This window comes from Polyodon spathula, unplaced genomic scaffold (assembly GCF_017654505.1).
Source record: "Polyodon spathula isolate WHYD16114869_AA unplaced genomic scaffold, ASM1765450v1 scaffolds_806, whole genome shotgun sequence".
Taxonomy (NCBI): Eukaryota; Metazoa; Chordata; class Actinopteri; order Acipenseriformes; family Polyodontidae; genus Polyodon; species Polyodon spathula.
The window spans coordinates 183,960-201,369 of record NW_024472293.1 but is presented as its reverse complement, the minus strand read 5'-3'; the positions used below and the strand labels follow the sequence as shown (position 1 = coordinate 201,369).

The following is a 17,410-nucleotide window of genomic DNA, read 5'->3' as shown; positions in this document are numbered from 1 at the left end:
CTCCCGAGACACTGACGTCGCGCTGCAGTGGAGACCGAAGCTTATCTTGAAGTTTCCGTGTACAGGCTGGCTGCACCTGGTTTAATTGCCTGAAGTTTGACACATGCATGAGCTCATATTTTCTATTGGGGATTGAAAGCTGTCTTTTGTTTGTATAATAGCGCCAGTGTACAGAACAGAAGACTTTCCATTTTGGGTTGATTCGGCCAATTTTAATCGAACTTAATACATTTTAAAGTAGTAATCCAATCGGGAGTAGGAGCCGAGCTGGACCAGCAAGAGCCGCTCTGTTCACCAGCCTCCTTCCCTCCCGAACAGCGTCTGTGCTTCTCGGTACACAGGGAGCTGCTCTCTGGAAAGCAATTACTCTGCAGTCGTACAGAGCAGAGGTTTGTGCCTGGGCTTGGCTCCAGTGCCTTTTGAAACAGCACAGTAGACTTCTCCCTGGTGATAGCTTTTACAGCGCTAAGTTTTTTCTTTTAAGAATTGGTCACAGATTGTGGATTTTTTCTCATGCTGGCTGCAGTGCCGGTAGACCACACCCAGTTGCTTTTAACACTGAAATGTGCCAGAGTGCCTCCGAATGACTCGTTCTGCATACAGATTGGGAGTTTCACTTTTAAACGCCTACACATCGGTCTGGCTTACTGTCCTAGAACAAAACGTTTAGACATGCATTTAGCTGATTCGCCACTAAGTTTTGTTCAGTGTGTGTGCTTTTTATAGTTTTTTTTAGTCCCTTCTGGTCACAGTTTGGAGTTCAGGTGCCTGTCAGTGGTGGTAGAGGGGGAGCCTCTGTACAGAGGTAGAAGATGTCGAGGAGGTGTTGATAGTTTCGAAGGATGTCTGTGTTCTTCATCAGTAGAGAGTTGCTGCAGTGTTGTGTTTCTGACACGTCTGTGGCCTGTGCCAGCTTGAGCTGGCTTCTGTCCCCCAGTCTGAGCTGGGATTCTCAGTGTCTGACATCTGCTGCGCAACTGGAAACTGTGCGCTCACTCCCTCAGACAGAGCAGAATATAAACCTCAAACCCTACTGCAGTATAGGAGGTTATCATTAAAAAGACATGCAGATTTAAATGTTGGGTGCCCTGCAGAAATGACAACATGACGACTGCCGTTTTTATAAGAAGTCAGATTCACTAAAGTGACTTTTGTTTGTTTGTTTTTGTATAAAGTGCTTTCAAAACTAACTGCTTAATCAGAAGACGGTAAAACACACAATTTGTACACTGAAGGCACTGGCTAAAAGATGTATCTACTTTCACCTTTGCATTGGGAAGTTTCAAGTCTGTATTCTGTTTTGTGCTTTATTTATTTTTGAAAGGTGTGAAGCAGGTGTTAGTTTTAATAGCCACGCCCTCGTGCACCGCGGTGTGCATCTCAAACTCCTGACGCTGGATTTCCCACTCGGTTTGTTTCTCTTTCAGGTTTTCTGAGCTCGGGAGTCGGTGTGAGGAATGGCAGCGTCCCCGTTTAACCGCAGACAGTGGGCTTCTCAGTCCCTGCGCATCACGGCCAGCGAGCTCTCCCTCGCCAAGGGCAAGACCTGCGCCATCGCCGAGCGCTTCTCCAAGTGAGTCCCCAGCAAGACCGGCTGAGAACGGAGAGGGGAGGGACGGGGGGATGGTTTACACAGCCTGGCTTTGTGAACAAGAACTGTAGGCTTGACACTAGCGCTGCACCCAGTCCTGGGTTTCAGAACTCCCCCTCAATTAACTTTAGACTTGTACATAAATACTTCTTATATCTGCATGACTAGCTCATGTTCGTTAGCCTTCCGACTCGTAGGCGTGACCCATTTTGTCCCGTCAGTTTGGAGCAGATTTCCATCCCTGAACTGCCTGTAGGATGAGAACTGTGGGGGTGAGAGGCAGGTGTGGGAGAATGCACTACAGGGACGGCAGTAAGACTCCCTTTGCATAGCAGATTGATCCATTCCTGGTTTCACCGAGCTTGTTGCCTACACACTGTGGCTAATCAAGCTACTAGTAAAACCTGGACTGGGTGAAACTGCTATGCAGTAGGAGTCGTTATTTATTTTTGCCCCCATTTCCATCGCTTCCTGAAGTACATTTCCATCTGCCAAGACATTAAATATATTTTCCAGTTGCAATGTTTCTCAACAGCTCCTCATATTTCAAAGTGCAGGTTTCATAAATGTCTCCCAGTATGGCAAGAATCTCTGGGATAAATTCACTGCTGCCTGTTTTACTACCAGCTCCTCATTTAACCGTTCTGGTTTGCTCATTGCTTTGGAATAGTTTCAGGCACACTTTTGTAATGTTGTTGGTCTGGTTATATCTACTGCGATCCTCAACCGTGCTCAGTTTTTCCAGATGCTGTCACTTGCTTAAATGGACAAAAGCAATTTTTTTTTTTTCCCCTTCGTTCTCCAATTTGTGCAGCTCTATGCAGGCCAATATAAAGGCAGAGGTGCAGTACTGCTTGGTCCCAGTAGGTGGTGCTCTTGTTCATTTAATATTTGTTTAGCAAGAGCAGGCAGGCAATGTGCGGTGAACTGGGAACAGAATGTGATTGAACTGTATTCTTTTGAGTTGCTTCACTGTTGGCTAAAGCTTGACCTTCTTTCGTATGGCATTTTGAACTGCAGCATATTACACACAGACATCCAGATTTCTCGCTCCATGTTCCACTGCTAAATTGCTAAAGTATGCCTTGCTAGCTACTTGCTGCAGTAGGAGGTTATACCATGTATGATAAAGCTCTGGTTGCAAAAGCGAAGCTCCTCTTAATTCTGAAATCTGAACGACCAAGCCTGTATGTGGCACAGTATAGACTAACAAAGCCATCGTGGGACAGCTCCTTATAAATTTGTATACTGGGACCACTCAGGCTTTCAACAGCAACTGCAATGCATTCTGGTACCTTTTCCTGTCTTGGATACCCTTCACAGCAGGACTGCACTTACCAGAATGCAGTAAGTTTGAGTGGAAAGCCAGGAGTGTCCCAATGCACAGTCCTATGGTAACCCTGCCTAGCAGGGTGCGTGCAGTCTGTATTTTTTTGTGCAAGTACAGTTGATCCATGGAGCTGATCCATGTGTGTGTCTCTCTCCTCTCTCTAGGTACCAGAAAGCTGCTGAAGAGGCAAATACAGAGAAGAGGAGAGCTGTGAGTGTTCACTGTCAAGGGGGGGGGGGGCAGTGCAGCTCCAGCTGAATTTTTTTATAACATGAATTAAACTATTTAAATATCTATTTAGACCTTTTAAATAAATGTGTAGATACAGCATCCAATACTGCCCTCTAGCTGCATAGATTGGAATAGGTCTCTGAGCACAAACCTGCGGGCCAAGAGTAACTGGTGAACCCCACACTAAACCAAGTCCAGTACAGAGAGATTGGGAGGGTTTGCCCTCTGAATTTATTATTTTTGCAAATCTCTCATCGCTGTTCGATTTTACCCAACAGCCTTCTGTGCACTTGTTTTTATTTTTAGGGCTGTGTGGAGAGTGCAGTGCAGGTAGGTAGCCAGCAGGGGGTGTGCTCTGGCTAGAGTCCTCATTGTAGCGCTGGTGTGCAGAGGGCTTTGGGGGAGGGGGGGGAGGCAGTGAGAACTGGCCCAGTCAGTCTGCAAAGGCAGGAAGCAAGTGCCCCTGACAGCTTAAACCCTAAATTGATCAAATTAGGAGTCCTTTTTATTTGACTTGCACATTCGTTTCTTGTCTGCAGGACCCCCCCACGCACACTTGAGTCTTCCTGTCCTGCTAGCTAATTCAGTTGTGCTAAATCCCACTTTAGCGTCCTAATCCCTGGTAATTCTCTACAGTTTTGCATATCTGTTATAATTAGGACTGTTTGGCCAACAAACTGCCCGAGACTGCAAGGGCTGACTGGCTGGGCTTCACCATGCAGCACTACAAGGTACAGTTATTGAGAGCAAGACTGATCTGTAGAGCAGAACGCAGGATTTGCATGCGCTGCACACAGTGTGCAATGTCTCTTAGTGTTGGGGTGGGTTCTTGGTGATTATTGCCGGATCATAAATATACATCCCTGATTAGTTTTTAATTTAATATTTAAATCTTTTTCAATTCTCATATTGATATGTTAAGCAGCTAGTTGTATAATGGGCTCCATGTTTCCCCTGGGTGCTTGAGGCTTATTCGAGGTTGCTTGAAATAACCTTGAAACCCAATAGTTATTTGCGTTGTCTGTGGCTTGTATCAGTAACGAGTCTAACCTGTATCCATCTCTTTCAGTAGTGCTTGCTTGTAGGTATTGGTTTCATTTTAAGAGGTTTATTTTCAGTCTGTTTATTACAGGCCATTAAACTCTGTATATAGACAATACAGTATATTTTGAATATACATATTCTATGTCTCTTGCTGTAGGGTGATATTTTTTTATATCTATCCTGCAAACAGAGATGGGTTTTATAGTGGCAGCAGATCTAATTTCCATCTCTGTTCCAAATATATTACTTTGGAAAATCATTCATCCAAACATGAAAATTTGTAGGTCATTTTATAGAAATACTGTACTTTAAATTCAGTGGCAAATGTTTCAACAAGAGGTCTTGCTTTGCCTTTGTGTTTAGACTGTGTTTCACGGATTGCTTGCTGGCCTTGACTGCAGTGGATTAACCTTCCTGTAATACTGCAGCCTGTGTAGATCTCTCTCTCTCTCTCTCTCTCTCTCTCTCTCTCTCTCTCTCCCCTTACCTCTGTGTGTGGGAGCTTGCTTTTAATGTTAGATTAAACCACGAGAAATGCCGGGGTTGGATTTGAAAGGCACTCCTGTTGCAGAGCAGTTCGAGCCAGGCCAGGTTTTACATTGTGTGATATATTTAACTGGCTGTGTCGTGTAACTAGGAATTTAAGGGAATGTAGCAAACGGGTAACTAATCACGTTGGGGGTAGCGGATCATGTAACTCCCTGTTGGTATGGGTCACCTGCTCATTCTCTAACTCCCCCGCCCCCTTGTTTTTTTGTTGCAGTGGTTTTGTCCTGACCTGTCCTTGTTCAACCACACAACTGAAACTTGAATCTGCAACAACCAAATTCAAACAAATAAACAGAAGTAATTTCACTGTGTTTGTCCAGCGGTGCGACACATTATTTCTTTTGGAAAAGTTTAACTAGCTTTCAGTATACTTCTTCTTCAGCACCTGCGTTCCCTCTCTCCTCTGCTGTTGCTGGGACTTTGTGTTAAGTGAGTGCTTGTGTGTGTGTGTTTTTTTTGAGGCAGCGTGCCAGGTGCTCTCTGAGCTGGCTTGTCCCAGACTCTTCCCTCACACTACCTTCCTATTCTGGGATGCTGTTCAATAAAACCCTGGAAGTTCTGCGAGCTGGGAGTGGTTTGATTTTTCTCAGAACGGCGCACGGTTCGACAGTGCTAGGTGTGCTTTTGTTTCACGCCCCTCCTGGGGCTTGGTGGGGCAAAGATGTGACGAACTAATACATCAGCATCCTGTTCAATTTGATTCATTGGTTTTTAGGTCTGATTGCGGAGTTGGGGAAGAGTTCTGAGATCAAGGTCATTTTTTAATCTTTCTTAAATATGTGTCTAACTGGCTAACATGTATGGGGTTTGCTAAAGAGCCTTCATGTGAAGATTTACTGGGCTTGCTGTAGGTTCTTGAACTAAAGACTTTAGCTGAGAGCCTTGTATGTTTTTGGGGTTGTGTGCAACTGACTTTTAGAAAGTTATTTCAGCAGGTTTAGTTGCTGTCGGCTTTGCTACTTTTCCTGCAGATACTTTTTTGGCATTTGAGGTACGCAAACATGGGAACGGCCTTTTTGTTTCAGTTTCTTATGCTGTAACTGGATTGTAATCCTTGACCCAGTTTTATTTAACCTAAACTGCTGTGCCTGTGTAGATTACGAAATGCTGTCTTTTTTTTGTTCTTTTTAAATTTGTCTGAGGTTCATGAATTGGCTACATGATCTTAGTGTACTGGGATAGACCTGCTGTCCTTTGTTGCTGTCTGATCCAGTGTGTGTGTGTGTGTGTGTGTGTGTGTGTCATTGTAATGTGATCTGGGAACGATTGCGCAGTTCAGTTTCACGAATCCCAGGATACCTGTCGTGATTCAGTGTGGAGCCCTTAGTGCCTTATAAGGAAGTGATCTCGGAGCTAGGTCAGGCACTCCTTAATCTTGAAGACCTTGCTCTGCCCTGAGGCTGCAAACTGAGGTTCCTCAATCTCAAACATGGGAACCACCGTTTTGTGTGTCCAAGATATATTTCTTCCCACGACTCATGGAAGTACGACTTGTAATAAACTCTCACAAGCACTATTCCTTGTAATTTCGTCTGTATGCTGGTTTTGCTTTTTTTTTTTTTTTTTTTTTTTCATATACAGGGCAAACGGATCAAATTGTAATTCTCATGGAACTTTGCCACAATGGGTTAAGGATCACTTCCTGCTTTCCCATTTCCTGGATTTTTTTTTTTTTTTTTCCCTTCTCTTTCTGGGAGGGGGTAAAGTTTTGAACATGTAGCGCAGCTAACTGCAAACATCTGAGTTCAGATCTCTGTGCGCTGCTGAAAGGGAGGAGAGAAGACCGCACACGCCTTGGGGTTCCTGTTACACGACTCGTGGTATCTCTCTATCTATCCTCTCTTTTTAAAAGGTTTTGTTAACTTCTAAGTGTTCGTTTTTAGTTGTAAAACTTTGTGAATACCTTTGTCTAGTGTGGTTTTCTTTAATGCAATAAGCTTTTAGAATTTACCTTTTCATTAGATGCTTTTCAGATCTTTTGGAAAAGAATGTGCCATTTCTCTTTCCACACTAGCATTGTATTTTTGTAGCTTTGTTTTAATTTCATCCCAAGCAGTGAACCTTTTTTATTTGAATGAAGTTGCATGTGGTCTTCCTTCCTTCTCCTTTTTTATAATCGCTTGTTCACAATCTAGTAACAGATTTTATTTTTTTAATAGATCAATGCAAATATTGAGGCCCTGTTGAATAGTGTTGTAGCCATCCAACTTTTTGGAGAATTCGAAGCATTTCAGATCCTCCCGATATTTTTAGTAGAAAGCTCAGAATTCCTTCTCCCCCATATCCAAGACGTCTTGGAAATCCTCGTGTTAATTTTCCAGGCTTGTGTAGCTCCTTTTTTTTTTTTTTTTTTTATTAGAGGAACAGGATAAAAATATGCATTTTTTTTTTTTTTTTTTTGGATCTGATTTCTATGTAACCTACAGAGCTGTAGTCTCTTACGCTTTGTGATTTTTAAAGCGGGTTCACTATTAACTTCGTCCGAAAACCTTGTGGCAAAATTGCCAAGGACAAGTCCTGTAGGTTAAATCGCTCCTCAAGCAACAGCAATATACAGATAAATCTATTGTTTTGTTATTGACCCACACCCAACACTGTGCAGGCTGGGCTAGGCATTGCATGTATTCATTCCATGAGATTTTGTTTGTAATGGTGAAGCGAACTATAAAAGCCTGTAGAACTTTGTTTTTGGAGTACCTCTATTTTAAGAGGCTGCTGATTTTTTGAATGCATTCTGTAGTTTGAGAGTTGCTGTATTTGACGTCTCTTTGTATTGCTGTGGGGAAAGGTAGAGAGCCGGGTAGTAGAATGAATCTTTGGGGCACAGACTCCAAACCTTCCGGAACCAAATAGTTCTACATTTACAGTTAAGACCAGTGATATGCTAAGCGGCTTAATATTTCTATTTCACTTTGAATCTGATTTTAGATTTAATTGAGCAAAAACAACTAAGAAGGGTTTCAGGCAGCTGCTGATGTTCCTGTCGGCTCTCAAATTACAGCTAGAAGAACATCTTCAGGTCCCGACTCGATCCTTCAGCGCACAACTATTCTGTGAAGAGAGACTCTGAATTGCAGATTCTGTAGCCTAGAATTGTGGCAGGTTTTACCTGAACCCCCTTACTTGAGTATAGATTCCAGTGTGACGAGACCTTTTTAAATATGCTTATGCAGCGGGCTCTCTTTCTGTAACCAGGTTTTAAGTGCAACTATTTGAACTGGGTTTTGGGGTGTGTAACGGCTTGGGTTTGATCTCTGCAGAACCCCGAAAACTTGACCCGCAGTTTCAGGAGAGGCAACCTCAGTGTGCTGAAGAAGCGGTGGGAGACCACGCTCTCAACGGACCCTCAACCGAACCCCGCCCCCCGCCCGAGGCTCCCCTCGACAGTCAGCCCCACCAGCGCCAAGCCTGACACTCCGGCACAGACGGACCAGAACCACGTTGGCAGAGTGAAGTCCCCAGGAAGTGCCCCCAGCGCTCTGTTCCAGTTCTCTACGGAGAGAGAGGAGGGGATGGAGCGGACGATGTCCAGGGAGGGGGGGGAAGCGGCGCCCACTTCTCCTGTCAGGATTGAGAAGAGCAGCGTGCAGCTCAACAGCCTTAAGATGATGTTTGAGAAGGGAGACTCTAGCCAGGACAAGGTAGGAGGCTGGTTACGCGTTGCCACTGTTCAAGCTTGAGACTTTTCTCCTTGGTAAGCTGATGAATAGCTTTCATACAGCTGAGGAGGGATTCATCTCTCATGGCTGTAATCTTGAGCCATTCATCTAATTTGCGTTTTTTGGTATGGGCTTTCCTTGGCACAAGTTCTCAGTTTTGTATCGGAGTAACTTTCTGGCGATCTGCTCTTTGATTGGTCAAAGGCTACATTTTCCTCCAGTGTTGATTTTGGGGGGGCTGGTTTTTGGCTTTGGTTTCAGTGCTGTAAGGATGCCTTTTGAAGGTTGCCAGAAGTTACACAAGAAAAGTGTGGTGGCTTCGTGGATGTGTAGGATTATATCCACAAAGCATGCGCAACAGAACTTCTAGTTTAATTGTTTGTGAAAGAACTGAATCATTACACAAGTCTTTTTGCAATGTCTCCAGTGATTGAATGATTTTTTTCTTTTTTTCTTCTTGGTATTAAACATTCCGGTTTTGGCAACAGATCATCTCAATTTAACATCTGCCCATTTTGCCTTAAAGATCAATGTTGTATAGTGTTATAAAGCAGCATTCCCAATGTAGACCCCTCCCCTCCTAGAGGTCTATACTGTCAGAGTCTCTAACCCTTTTGCATTTTTAAAGTTCAGATAGCGGGGTTCTTCTGCCTGCAGACTAAACTTGGGACTTGAACCCAGATCCAAGTGCATTGAATGTTATTAAATCAACCAATCCTCGCTTGGGACTGATCAGGATTCCTGTGTGCTGATGTCACCCAGAGCATAGAACACACAGCGCAGTTCTAAAGTAAAAAGAAATTCCTTAGGCTTAACCCTTTGCTGGCCAGCATCCAATGTAATGGAAAATAGCTATGGGGAACATACCCAGGGCAGTGAAGGGTTAAAAGCAGTTCCTTGTTGCCACACAAGCCGTTTTGCACAGCGTGTGCAGACAGAACCCGAGCTGCATGAGACGAGACAGCCTGCCACACAACGTATTGTCTGTAGCAGAGCTCGACTTGCACCCCGACACGCAGCCTAGTGCAGCGAGGCGCAATCCAGGATTTTAATTTTCTCCCAGGACTGGCTCATTTCCCAAAAGAATCATTAATGCCAGGAAACGAGGGAGCTCTGCTGGGGGTGGGTGCGGCTCTCTGTTAAGGAGCATTTTTTTAAACTGTTGCCAGAAGGCTGTAATGCTCTAATCAAGAATTATTTTATACCTATATAGCTAATCTCCTCTGTGATTAATTTAAATCGCCAGATTGCTATCAAGTTCTGCTTGCCAGTACTTCTAAATCTTTTCTGTTCTTCTGAAGGCAATCTACAATTAATGTCTGTCCTTTTTCTGAAGTTGCTTTGATTAGGACAGTTGAATGAAATGCTGTTTCCCCAAAGGCTTTTTTTTTTTTTTAATTAAGATTGCTGCATTTATCAGCCATGATGGAAACAGGCTTGACTTGCGGTCCGAGACGAGACAGTAATACTGCACCGTCTCTAGTAATAAATCGCTGCCTTTGTGACCTGACCAAGCTGAAACGTCGCTTGGTTTGGAACAGAGAACTGGGGCGGATGTTCTGTTTACCCTGAAGGAACGGAAGGTGTTAAACTCAATCGCTACCTTTTTTGTTTTGTTTGAACGACTTCACTTTACAAGCGGATTTCTATTCATGTCCATTGTGCAGCCTCCTGGGGATCAAATCTGGAACTTGATCAATTTATTCTGGGCTTGTGCTGTAGTGTAGCTATTGTACAGCCGCTGTCACCCATTCCCACCCCCCCTGTTAAGAAAATGCCTGATTTGAGATTTTCCATGCCTGGAGTGGTTTGGATAACTCCGCACGGAGCAGCTCTGCTCTCTTTCTTTCTTTCTTTCTTTCTCCTCTGCCCCGAGTCCTCACTCCTCCTGGGTAACAAAGCTCTTCCTGTGTCCTTGCCCTCGTCTCTCAATGGGGAGTCTGTCATCCTTTGGTCAGCTGTGCACCAGCTGACGGGAAGTGGGGCACGCAGGTTGCCATGTGACCCGGGGGGGCGGGGGGGGAGCAGCTAGCCCTGTCCTGATGCAGCTGATTATCTTGACTTGAAATTTAGTTTTTGGGTGAGACATTGATTTTGTAGAGTCGAGCACAAATGAAGTGTTGTAGATTTTAGTTTCTCCTGAGCTGTACCCAGTCCTCGTGTGTGCGCGTGTGCCTGGGCTCTGGTAACTATGTTGCTTTCTTGTAACCCCTAACCCTGGACCGTCCAATCAGACTGGGAGAGCCATTCCATTCCATTCCAGGTTTAATGGGTAACATTCTAGAATTACCTGCTTCCGGGTCAGCATAATAGAGAATTTGGTTCAAATTAAACCATTTAAAACTTGGATGGAAACAAAGACCAGACAGCAGAAGGGTCCACCCCTGCCCTAACCAAGTATTTCCTGTGTCATTTCTTTCATTGTACTCCAAGCACCTGACAGTACTGACCGCTCCTCCACAGCGTGGCTTTCAGGTTTAGTCTGAAGCAGAACGATTTGTCCCGGCAAACCCTGTTTTCTTTACCGAGCAGAAAAACACATGGTTTAAACACATACTGTACCCAGAGCCTGATTCCAGCGCTCCAGCAGTTAATGTGTGTTTGGAGATTGAGTAATACTTTGACACTGAGAATGTTCAGTTGCCTGTTGTAGCCTGTTGACTCTCTTCCCTCCCCCTCACACTGGCCCATTCTCTTAACTATGTTTGCATTCCCTTGATGAGGTATTTTCAGTTTCCACACATAGAAGGCGTTTTTGAGTTCTGTACCTGAAGCTTTGTTCTTGAAGCTTGAAGCAAGTCCACACTGGAAGACCGGCTTGGGCAATCGCTGCTGTTTCAGATCGAGACTTTTTTTTTTTTTTTTTTTTTTTATTATATAATATATATATATATATATATATATATATATATATATATATATATATATATATATATATATATATATATATATATATATATATATATATATATATATATATATATATATAAACGCTATCGCAATTTCAACAACAAATTCCAAAGCGCTGCTACTCTCTGAGATAAGCTCAGAGCTGCTGGCATCGAGTCGGCGCAAAGAACAAGGCCAGAGGGAGCCAGGATTGATTGCGGATTCTTGTTTTGGTTTTCTAGCAAGGCTTGAAACGCCAGCAGCATTGCTGCACTCAGTCCTGGCTCTCTCCGAAGCTCCTTTTGGTTTTTAGGTATATTAGTGAAATGACCGGAAGTTTGAACAGTCAGACCCTGGTAAAACTGATCACTTCCCCTCACAGCGTGAAGACTCAGTCTGCAGGGTTACTCATAGCAGTTAATGCAGCTTTAAAGGAGAGGCAGTTTTATACAAATCAAGGTGTGTGTGTGAGACCCAGACGTTCTCATGATTCACCCAGACAGTCCCGTTAATGGTGCACCTCTACTGACAGCCGCCAGATCGCACCTTCAACATAATGAAGGGTTTATCAGTCAGCGTTGCTCCCAAGTGTATTGTCTGTCAACATAATTATCAGCAGTAGGAGCCTTCACCACCACACAGTGGAAATCTGACTCTCGTGTCTGTCCCAGACTATGGTAGAGATCAGCGTCCTCTTTTTTTTTTTTTTTTTTTTTTTTTTTAATGTTTATTTTACATTATGGATTTTCCCATTGTGTCTGACGAACAATTGGAAAATGGTTTTGATTCTGGTTTCCTGTAAGAGGACAGTCCACGTGCGTGTGTGTTTTGTTTAATGCTTTTTAAACCCCTCTGGTTTACACTCGTCCAGTTTCCCCAGTCAGCAGTGTTTGTGTTGGATAATGAGCAGCACCTGCCCCGTTTTTGGTTGCCCAATGTCTCTCCGGTAAAACTTGTACACCTTCAGTGGCTGTAGAGACGTTCTGTAAATTTTGCAGAACCGTTGAACAAACTACACTGTCTTTTGTCTTTTTTTGGTTTTAAGAAGGGGATTTCTGAAGATTCATTTTGCAGAACTGTTGAAAAAACTGCACTCTTGGTTTGAAGATATGAATCTAACTGGAAAAGGGGATTTCTGCGGATTTGTTTTTAGTGTGAGTCAGCCAGGATCTAGTTTGGAATAAGGCAAATTTTGACGCCTGGTGTGTTGTAAATGAAAGGCTCTTGTGGGAAGTGGTGTGGGGGTGTTTTTTCTCTCCTCTGTCCCTGGGAAAAATATTCCTCTAGGGGTGTGGGTTGGAAGTCTCTTCCCTCCCCCTTTCGTAGTCTGACTGGTTTGGTTTGGTTTCATGTTTCTCTATCGCTCCCCCACCCCCTCTGCTGGGGTCATGCACACAGGTAATGGAATTAGTCTGTCTTGCGTTCCTGCTTCAAGGTCTTTATTCAAACCATCTGGCTTCGGGATTAAACTAACAAAAGAAAGGGCTGCTGAATTTTGATCAGCTGCGATCCCCCTTTCAGAAAGGTGAGGGCTTGCTGACCCACAGCTAGCTTTGAATCCCTAAACTCCCAGACTGACCCGTGATCCTCCCTATACAGCACCATCGCGTCGGGACCGACCGATGTAACCGGACTCGCTCTTTTTCATTGAAACGAGAGCCAGTTTGTATAGTTGTCCTACAATACATCATTTTAATGGTTGCTGGAAGCCCGAGTGATGGACCTGGCAGTGCACCCACCCTCCTTCCAGTTTCATTACTGGAAGCCGTGATTACGCCCTTGCTCCACATTAGCATGCCTAGAGAGAGTGTACAGTCTCTGTGATCCATCACCCTTATCTTTCATCGTCCAGTTTAATGGCTCTTCCTCCTCCTTTTGGGAATCTCATGCCTGCGTGCCTGTCTGCTGTAACGGTGTGCATGGGTGACCTTTGCAGCTCTGCAGATGCAGCCCGGAGGGTTAGGCAGTGAGCTCATTGCATTCCTAGGAAAGCAGGGGGTCCGGGCTGGGGCCGTCAGAGTGGGGCTGCTGTTCCTAGCTGAGGTTTAGACTAGGGAGGCTTTGTGAGGTCGCTGTATGGTGATGTCTCTTATTAACCCTTTTGTTGGAGGGTCTGATTCTTCAGATGACTATTGCGAACAGTAACTGAACTATTCGGCCACTATGCAAGTAAGTTGGTTTAGATTTTTTGAAATGAATGTTCCTGCTGAACATACCTGTGCGTTCTAATAAACCAAGAAAGAAAAATGCATTTAAACAAATTCTGCATTTTTATCCCCATCCATCTACTCCTTTTAAATAGATGCTTTGTGGGGGATGGAGAGGGGCAGTAATCCCCAGGTGTGAATGTGTCCCCAATGGGTAATACAATCAGGCTGCTGATTGGCTTTCCAGATCTCCCAGACACGGGGGCAGCCTATGCTAATGAGTTCCTCCCGGGGGGCGGGGGAGCTTTAAGAAGGGACTGACTCACACTGCATGCTCAATCAGTCCCTTCTGGAGCTTGGGAGAAAGTTGCGACTCCTCCTAGGGATCTCCCTGTTTCACTGCTGGGTTTATATTCGGAGGAAACTGTTTTAAGGAGTTATTTTTCCCAGGATACAGTTGTACTCACGCCAGGATATTTTTTTTTTTTGTTTTTCTCCCCCGTAGGTTTCTCGAGAACCAGGCAGAATGAGGGTCAAGGGATGGATTCCTGAGAACAGCGCTTCGGAAGAGAACCACGTGGACCTCCAGGAGAGAGGTAGGGATACTGGATCAGCTCGGACACTTCAGCTCTACTAGGTTTTGTAGGATGTTTTGTAGAGAAGGTTAAACTGTTTTTAGAGTAAGAGCAGGGGTAGGCTAAGCTGGCTGGGGAGCAAACCACAGGCATGGTCTGCTGTTGCTCCCTCTGTTAAGCCTGCAAGATGTGAACAGTTTTAAAGCTGGCTTAATTTGAGCAGCTTGGTGGAAATCCAGCAGCTTGGAAGGTGTCCTAATTGGGTGTTTTTGACCTGATGGAATCCCCAGCAGCTTCACAATTTCGCTTTTTGTCTGACGAGTTCAGGAAACTCTCACTTTGGGTCCTGTGTGTAATGCAGGGAGTGATCTGCCACATTGGACGCTATCCAACGTCCTGAAGAAGCACGACCCAGAAAGCGTGCCTGGAGACAGCAGATAAAGACCCTCAGTGTTTTCGTTCGCTGCCGTTCGTAAAGAGCCGACCGGGTTTATTTCAGTCCTCCAGTGATGGAGGGAACAGGAAACTGCTTAGACTGGAGATTGGTGCCACATTTCATTCAGCCTGGTTTATACCGATGGTCCTGCAGTCACAGCGGAACAAGCTGAAGTACTACTAAAAATAGCCACACTGTCAATGTCTTTACAAATAACCACACTGTCAATGTCTTTACAAATAACCACACTGTCAATGTCGTGGTTTTTTTTGGGGGGGGTGGGGGGGTTTGACACGTTTTGAAATGGTCTTCTGTTCTGTAAAAGTTTTGCCCAGATAAGTCCTTGATATGAGGCTAATGGCCAGCCTGATTGTGTGGAGTTGGAGGAGAGGAGGGGCAATGTCCAAATATGGAACATCAGTATCTTCATTCTAGTGAGACAAATGTTATAACATCACGGAATGGCCCAATACTACCCAAAAAAAAAAATGATGCAACATGACAAACAGCTGTGGCGTGTAGGGTGTAAGAGTGAACAGACTCTCTCTCTCTCTCGTTTCATCCTCAGCTCAGCTGGGTCTCGGCTCTGCTGGCTCCAGTCAGGAGAAGCGTCTGGATCTTCATGACAGCAGGCCTCTGAAGGACCGGATGGTGAAGTACCAGGCTGCGGCTGACGCTGTGTCTCCTCAGAGTGTAAGGAGCTCTCGTTCGCTTGCAGGGATGGGGGGAGTGCCTCCGGTCGCACAGCAGTCTTTCCCCCCATTCCAGGTTTTACTGTGAGCTTGATTAGTGTAAAGGTGACAAGCTCAGGTGTGTGATTTTAAACTCTTGGTAAAACCAGGAATGGATTGCACTGCTGTGCAATGGGAGTCTTATTTCCATCCCTGCACTTAATCAGCATTAAGAATTTGTCCATTCCAGTATCCTATTCAACATAACACTAGATTATATTTTAGCATGGTACTGATTGCGATCACCTCCTAACCCTAAAAGTTACTGCAGTGTTGATTTTAACAGGGTCCTGTCCCAACTGGTTCCTGTCAGTCGGAGCCGGCAGCATTAGTTATATTGCAGTTACGAAGTGCCTTGGCTGGATTAGCCCCACATACCAGCTCAGCATGGGGCTGCATCACTTTCCATGCATATTAATGCAGATACTCTGTACTGCTGTCTGTGGCTCCAGGTACTAATCGCAGCACAGCATGGGCACTCGGTTTCAAACTGGGCAGCAAAATGACTCCTGTCATTATGCATACAAACCCGCTGCCTTAACGTAATCGCTGTGAGCAGTTTAGCTGAATCTGAATTGCAAAACTGGAGGTCAGCCCAGCTGACTTTTTTTTGTTGTGTGTTTTGTACATGCTCCTGGTACAGCTAGTCTCAAATGGCAAATTTTATTTATTTTTTTCTGGTGGGCTTTTCTCCTGAAACATGGCTCTACAACTTGCGTCTCCAGGAGTGTGGAATCTCTTTTCTTCACAGTAACACTGTTTTGTATGCATCTAATCGGAGATAGATTCCAAAATCCTCTCTCTCTCTCTCCTATGTTTTGCATGTAAACCAGTTTGAAGCTGGGGATCTGTTTTAATGGGATTCAGGTGCTCACTGATTCAGCAGCATCCATTCCTCCGAACTCCATGGAGTTTTTGGCTTCTGAAGCAGTATTGGGTTTCCAGGAGAGCTTACGTGGTTTATAACCTTCTTCCTCCCTTTCCTTCTCTCTGCAGAATGACCTTGCCCCTGCTGACCTGGAAATGAAGCTCCACAAAGCAGAGCAGAAGGAGAACGTGCCACCCTCTCCCCTGGAGAGCCCCACCTCCACTGAGGGGTCCCAGGTACTGGTGTGGGGGTAGGACGAGGATCGGAGCACAGAAGCACACACACGTATATATTTACAGACCTGGTTTAGGGAGACCTTTTTCTTATTTAATGTAATAATTTTATATTTGTTCTCTTTTTTTACATGGCATACATGCTTCTAGATCCAAGTATACTCCTTTCCATAGCAACACCTTAAGCACAGTAGAGGTCCCGGAAACTTTAGTATTGTGCACCCCCACGTTAACTACAGACGTGTGCCGTAAAGAACTGCACTGAAGGGAGGGAAAGAGTCTCCTAGACGCTTTTCAGAAATGCAGAGGATGTGTCCTGCTCCCCTGCGTGTGTGCAGATTTCAGATTTAATTATGACTTTTTTTCTAGGTTCCTGTAACTGAGAAAAATCAGCAGTCAAGAACAAGCTCCACTGCCAACACAAGTAAGTGAAGTTTGTTTTGTGTGTTTGTTGATTAAGCACATGCATCTATAACTCTAACAGAAGTGCTTCCTACCTTCTGTTCTAGACTTTCACTCAGCTTCCATTCCTGCCCTCTTGTTCACACTGCATGCAGTAATTTTTTTTGGTTTGTGACCAACCAGATTCTTCCTCCTTTCTTCCCGTGTGTCTCTCAGCAGGGAAGGCGGAGAGTAATCCCGAGGTGGGGAATCGGTCTGGATCCGGCCCCAAGAGCCCCATGTCTTCAAATCATCTGGACAACTCTGTCTCCAAACCCATCAAGGTAGGCTTCCCTTCGTCACACGCCTACACATGCACCTCCTTGTGTGGGGTGTCCTCTCCCCAGTCCAGTTCCCAGTAGCTGGCTGATATCAAAACATCAACTTGGAGAAGGTTCCCAATGCTTTCAGCATCAACATGGCTAGGTAACCCGTTCCATACCCTCCCTGCTGTCCTGAATAGGAGACGCGGCGCACGATCCCAATTTTGTTGTATACTGTGTTTTTATACAAACCTCTAGTGGAACTAAATGCTGTGGTCAAATACTGGCAACTAAGCCACATGCACCAGACCTTTATGGATAAGCAAGTTTGTGAAATGCAATACACAGGGTGCGCGACACTCTCCGGCATCCCCAGAGCGCTGTACAGAGCTAAAAACAAGAGCGCTCCTGTGTACAATACAC

General features: G+C 44.8%; 1 protein-coding gene across 8 annotated transcripts in view; it reads left to right on the top strand.

The window, feature by feature from the left end:
• lima1a (LIM domain and actin binding 1a) overlaps positions 1-17,410 on the top strand; it is a 31,856-nt gene that overhangs the window by 10,662 nt on the left and 3,784 nt on the right. For 2 of the 8 annotated variants that reach the window (XM_041241685.1, XM_041241684.1), the window contains 10 exons: positions 1,428-1,573; positions 3,086-3,131; positions 3,459-3,482; positions 3,812-3,883; positions 8,006-8,386; positions 13,946-14,036; positions 15,020-15,144; positions 16,179-16,286; positions 16,653-16,707; positions 16,902-17,008. In XM_041241685.1, the coding sequence (XP_041097619.1) occupies positions 1,458-1,573; positions 3,086-3,131; positions 3,459-3,482; positions 3,812-3,883; positions 8,006-8,386; positions 13,946-14,036; positions 15,020-15,144; positions 16,179-16,286; positions 16,653-16,707; positions 16,902-17,008 (1,125 nt within the window). In that variant the 5' untranslated portion in view covers positions 1,428-1,457. Of the gene's footprint in view, positions 1-1,427; positions 1,574-3,085; positions 3,132-3,458; positions 3,483-3,811; positions 3,884-6,457; positions 6,566-8,005; positions 8,387-13,945; positions 14,037-15,019; positions 15,145-16,178; positions 16,287-16,652; positions 16,708-16,901; positions 17,009-17,410 lie in introns of those variants that run through there. The other 6 variants (XM_041241686.1, XM_041241687.1, XM_041241688.1 and 3 more) reach the window with 6 other exon arrangements.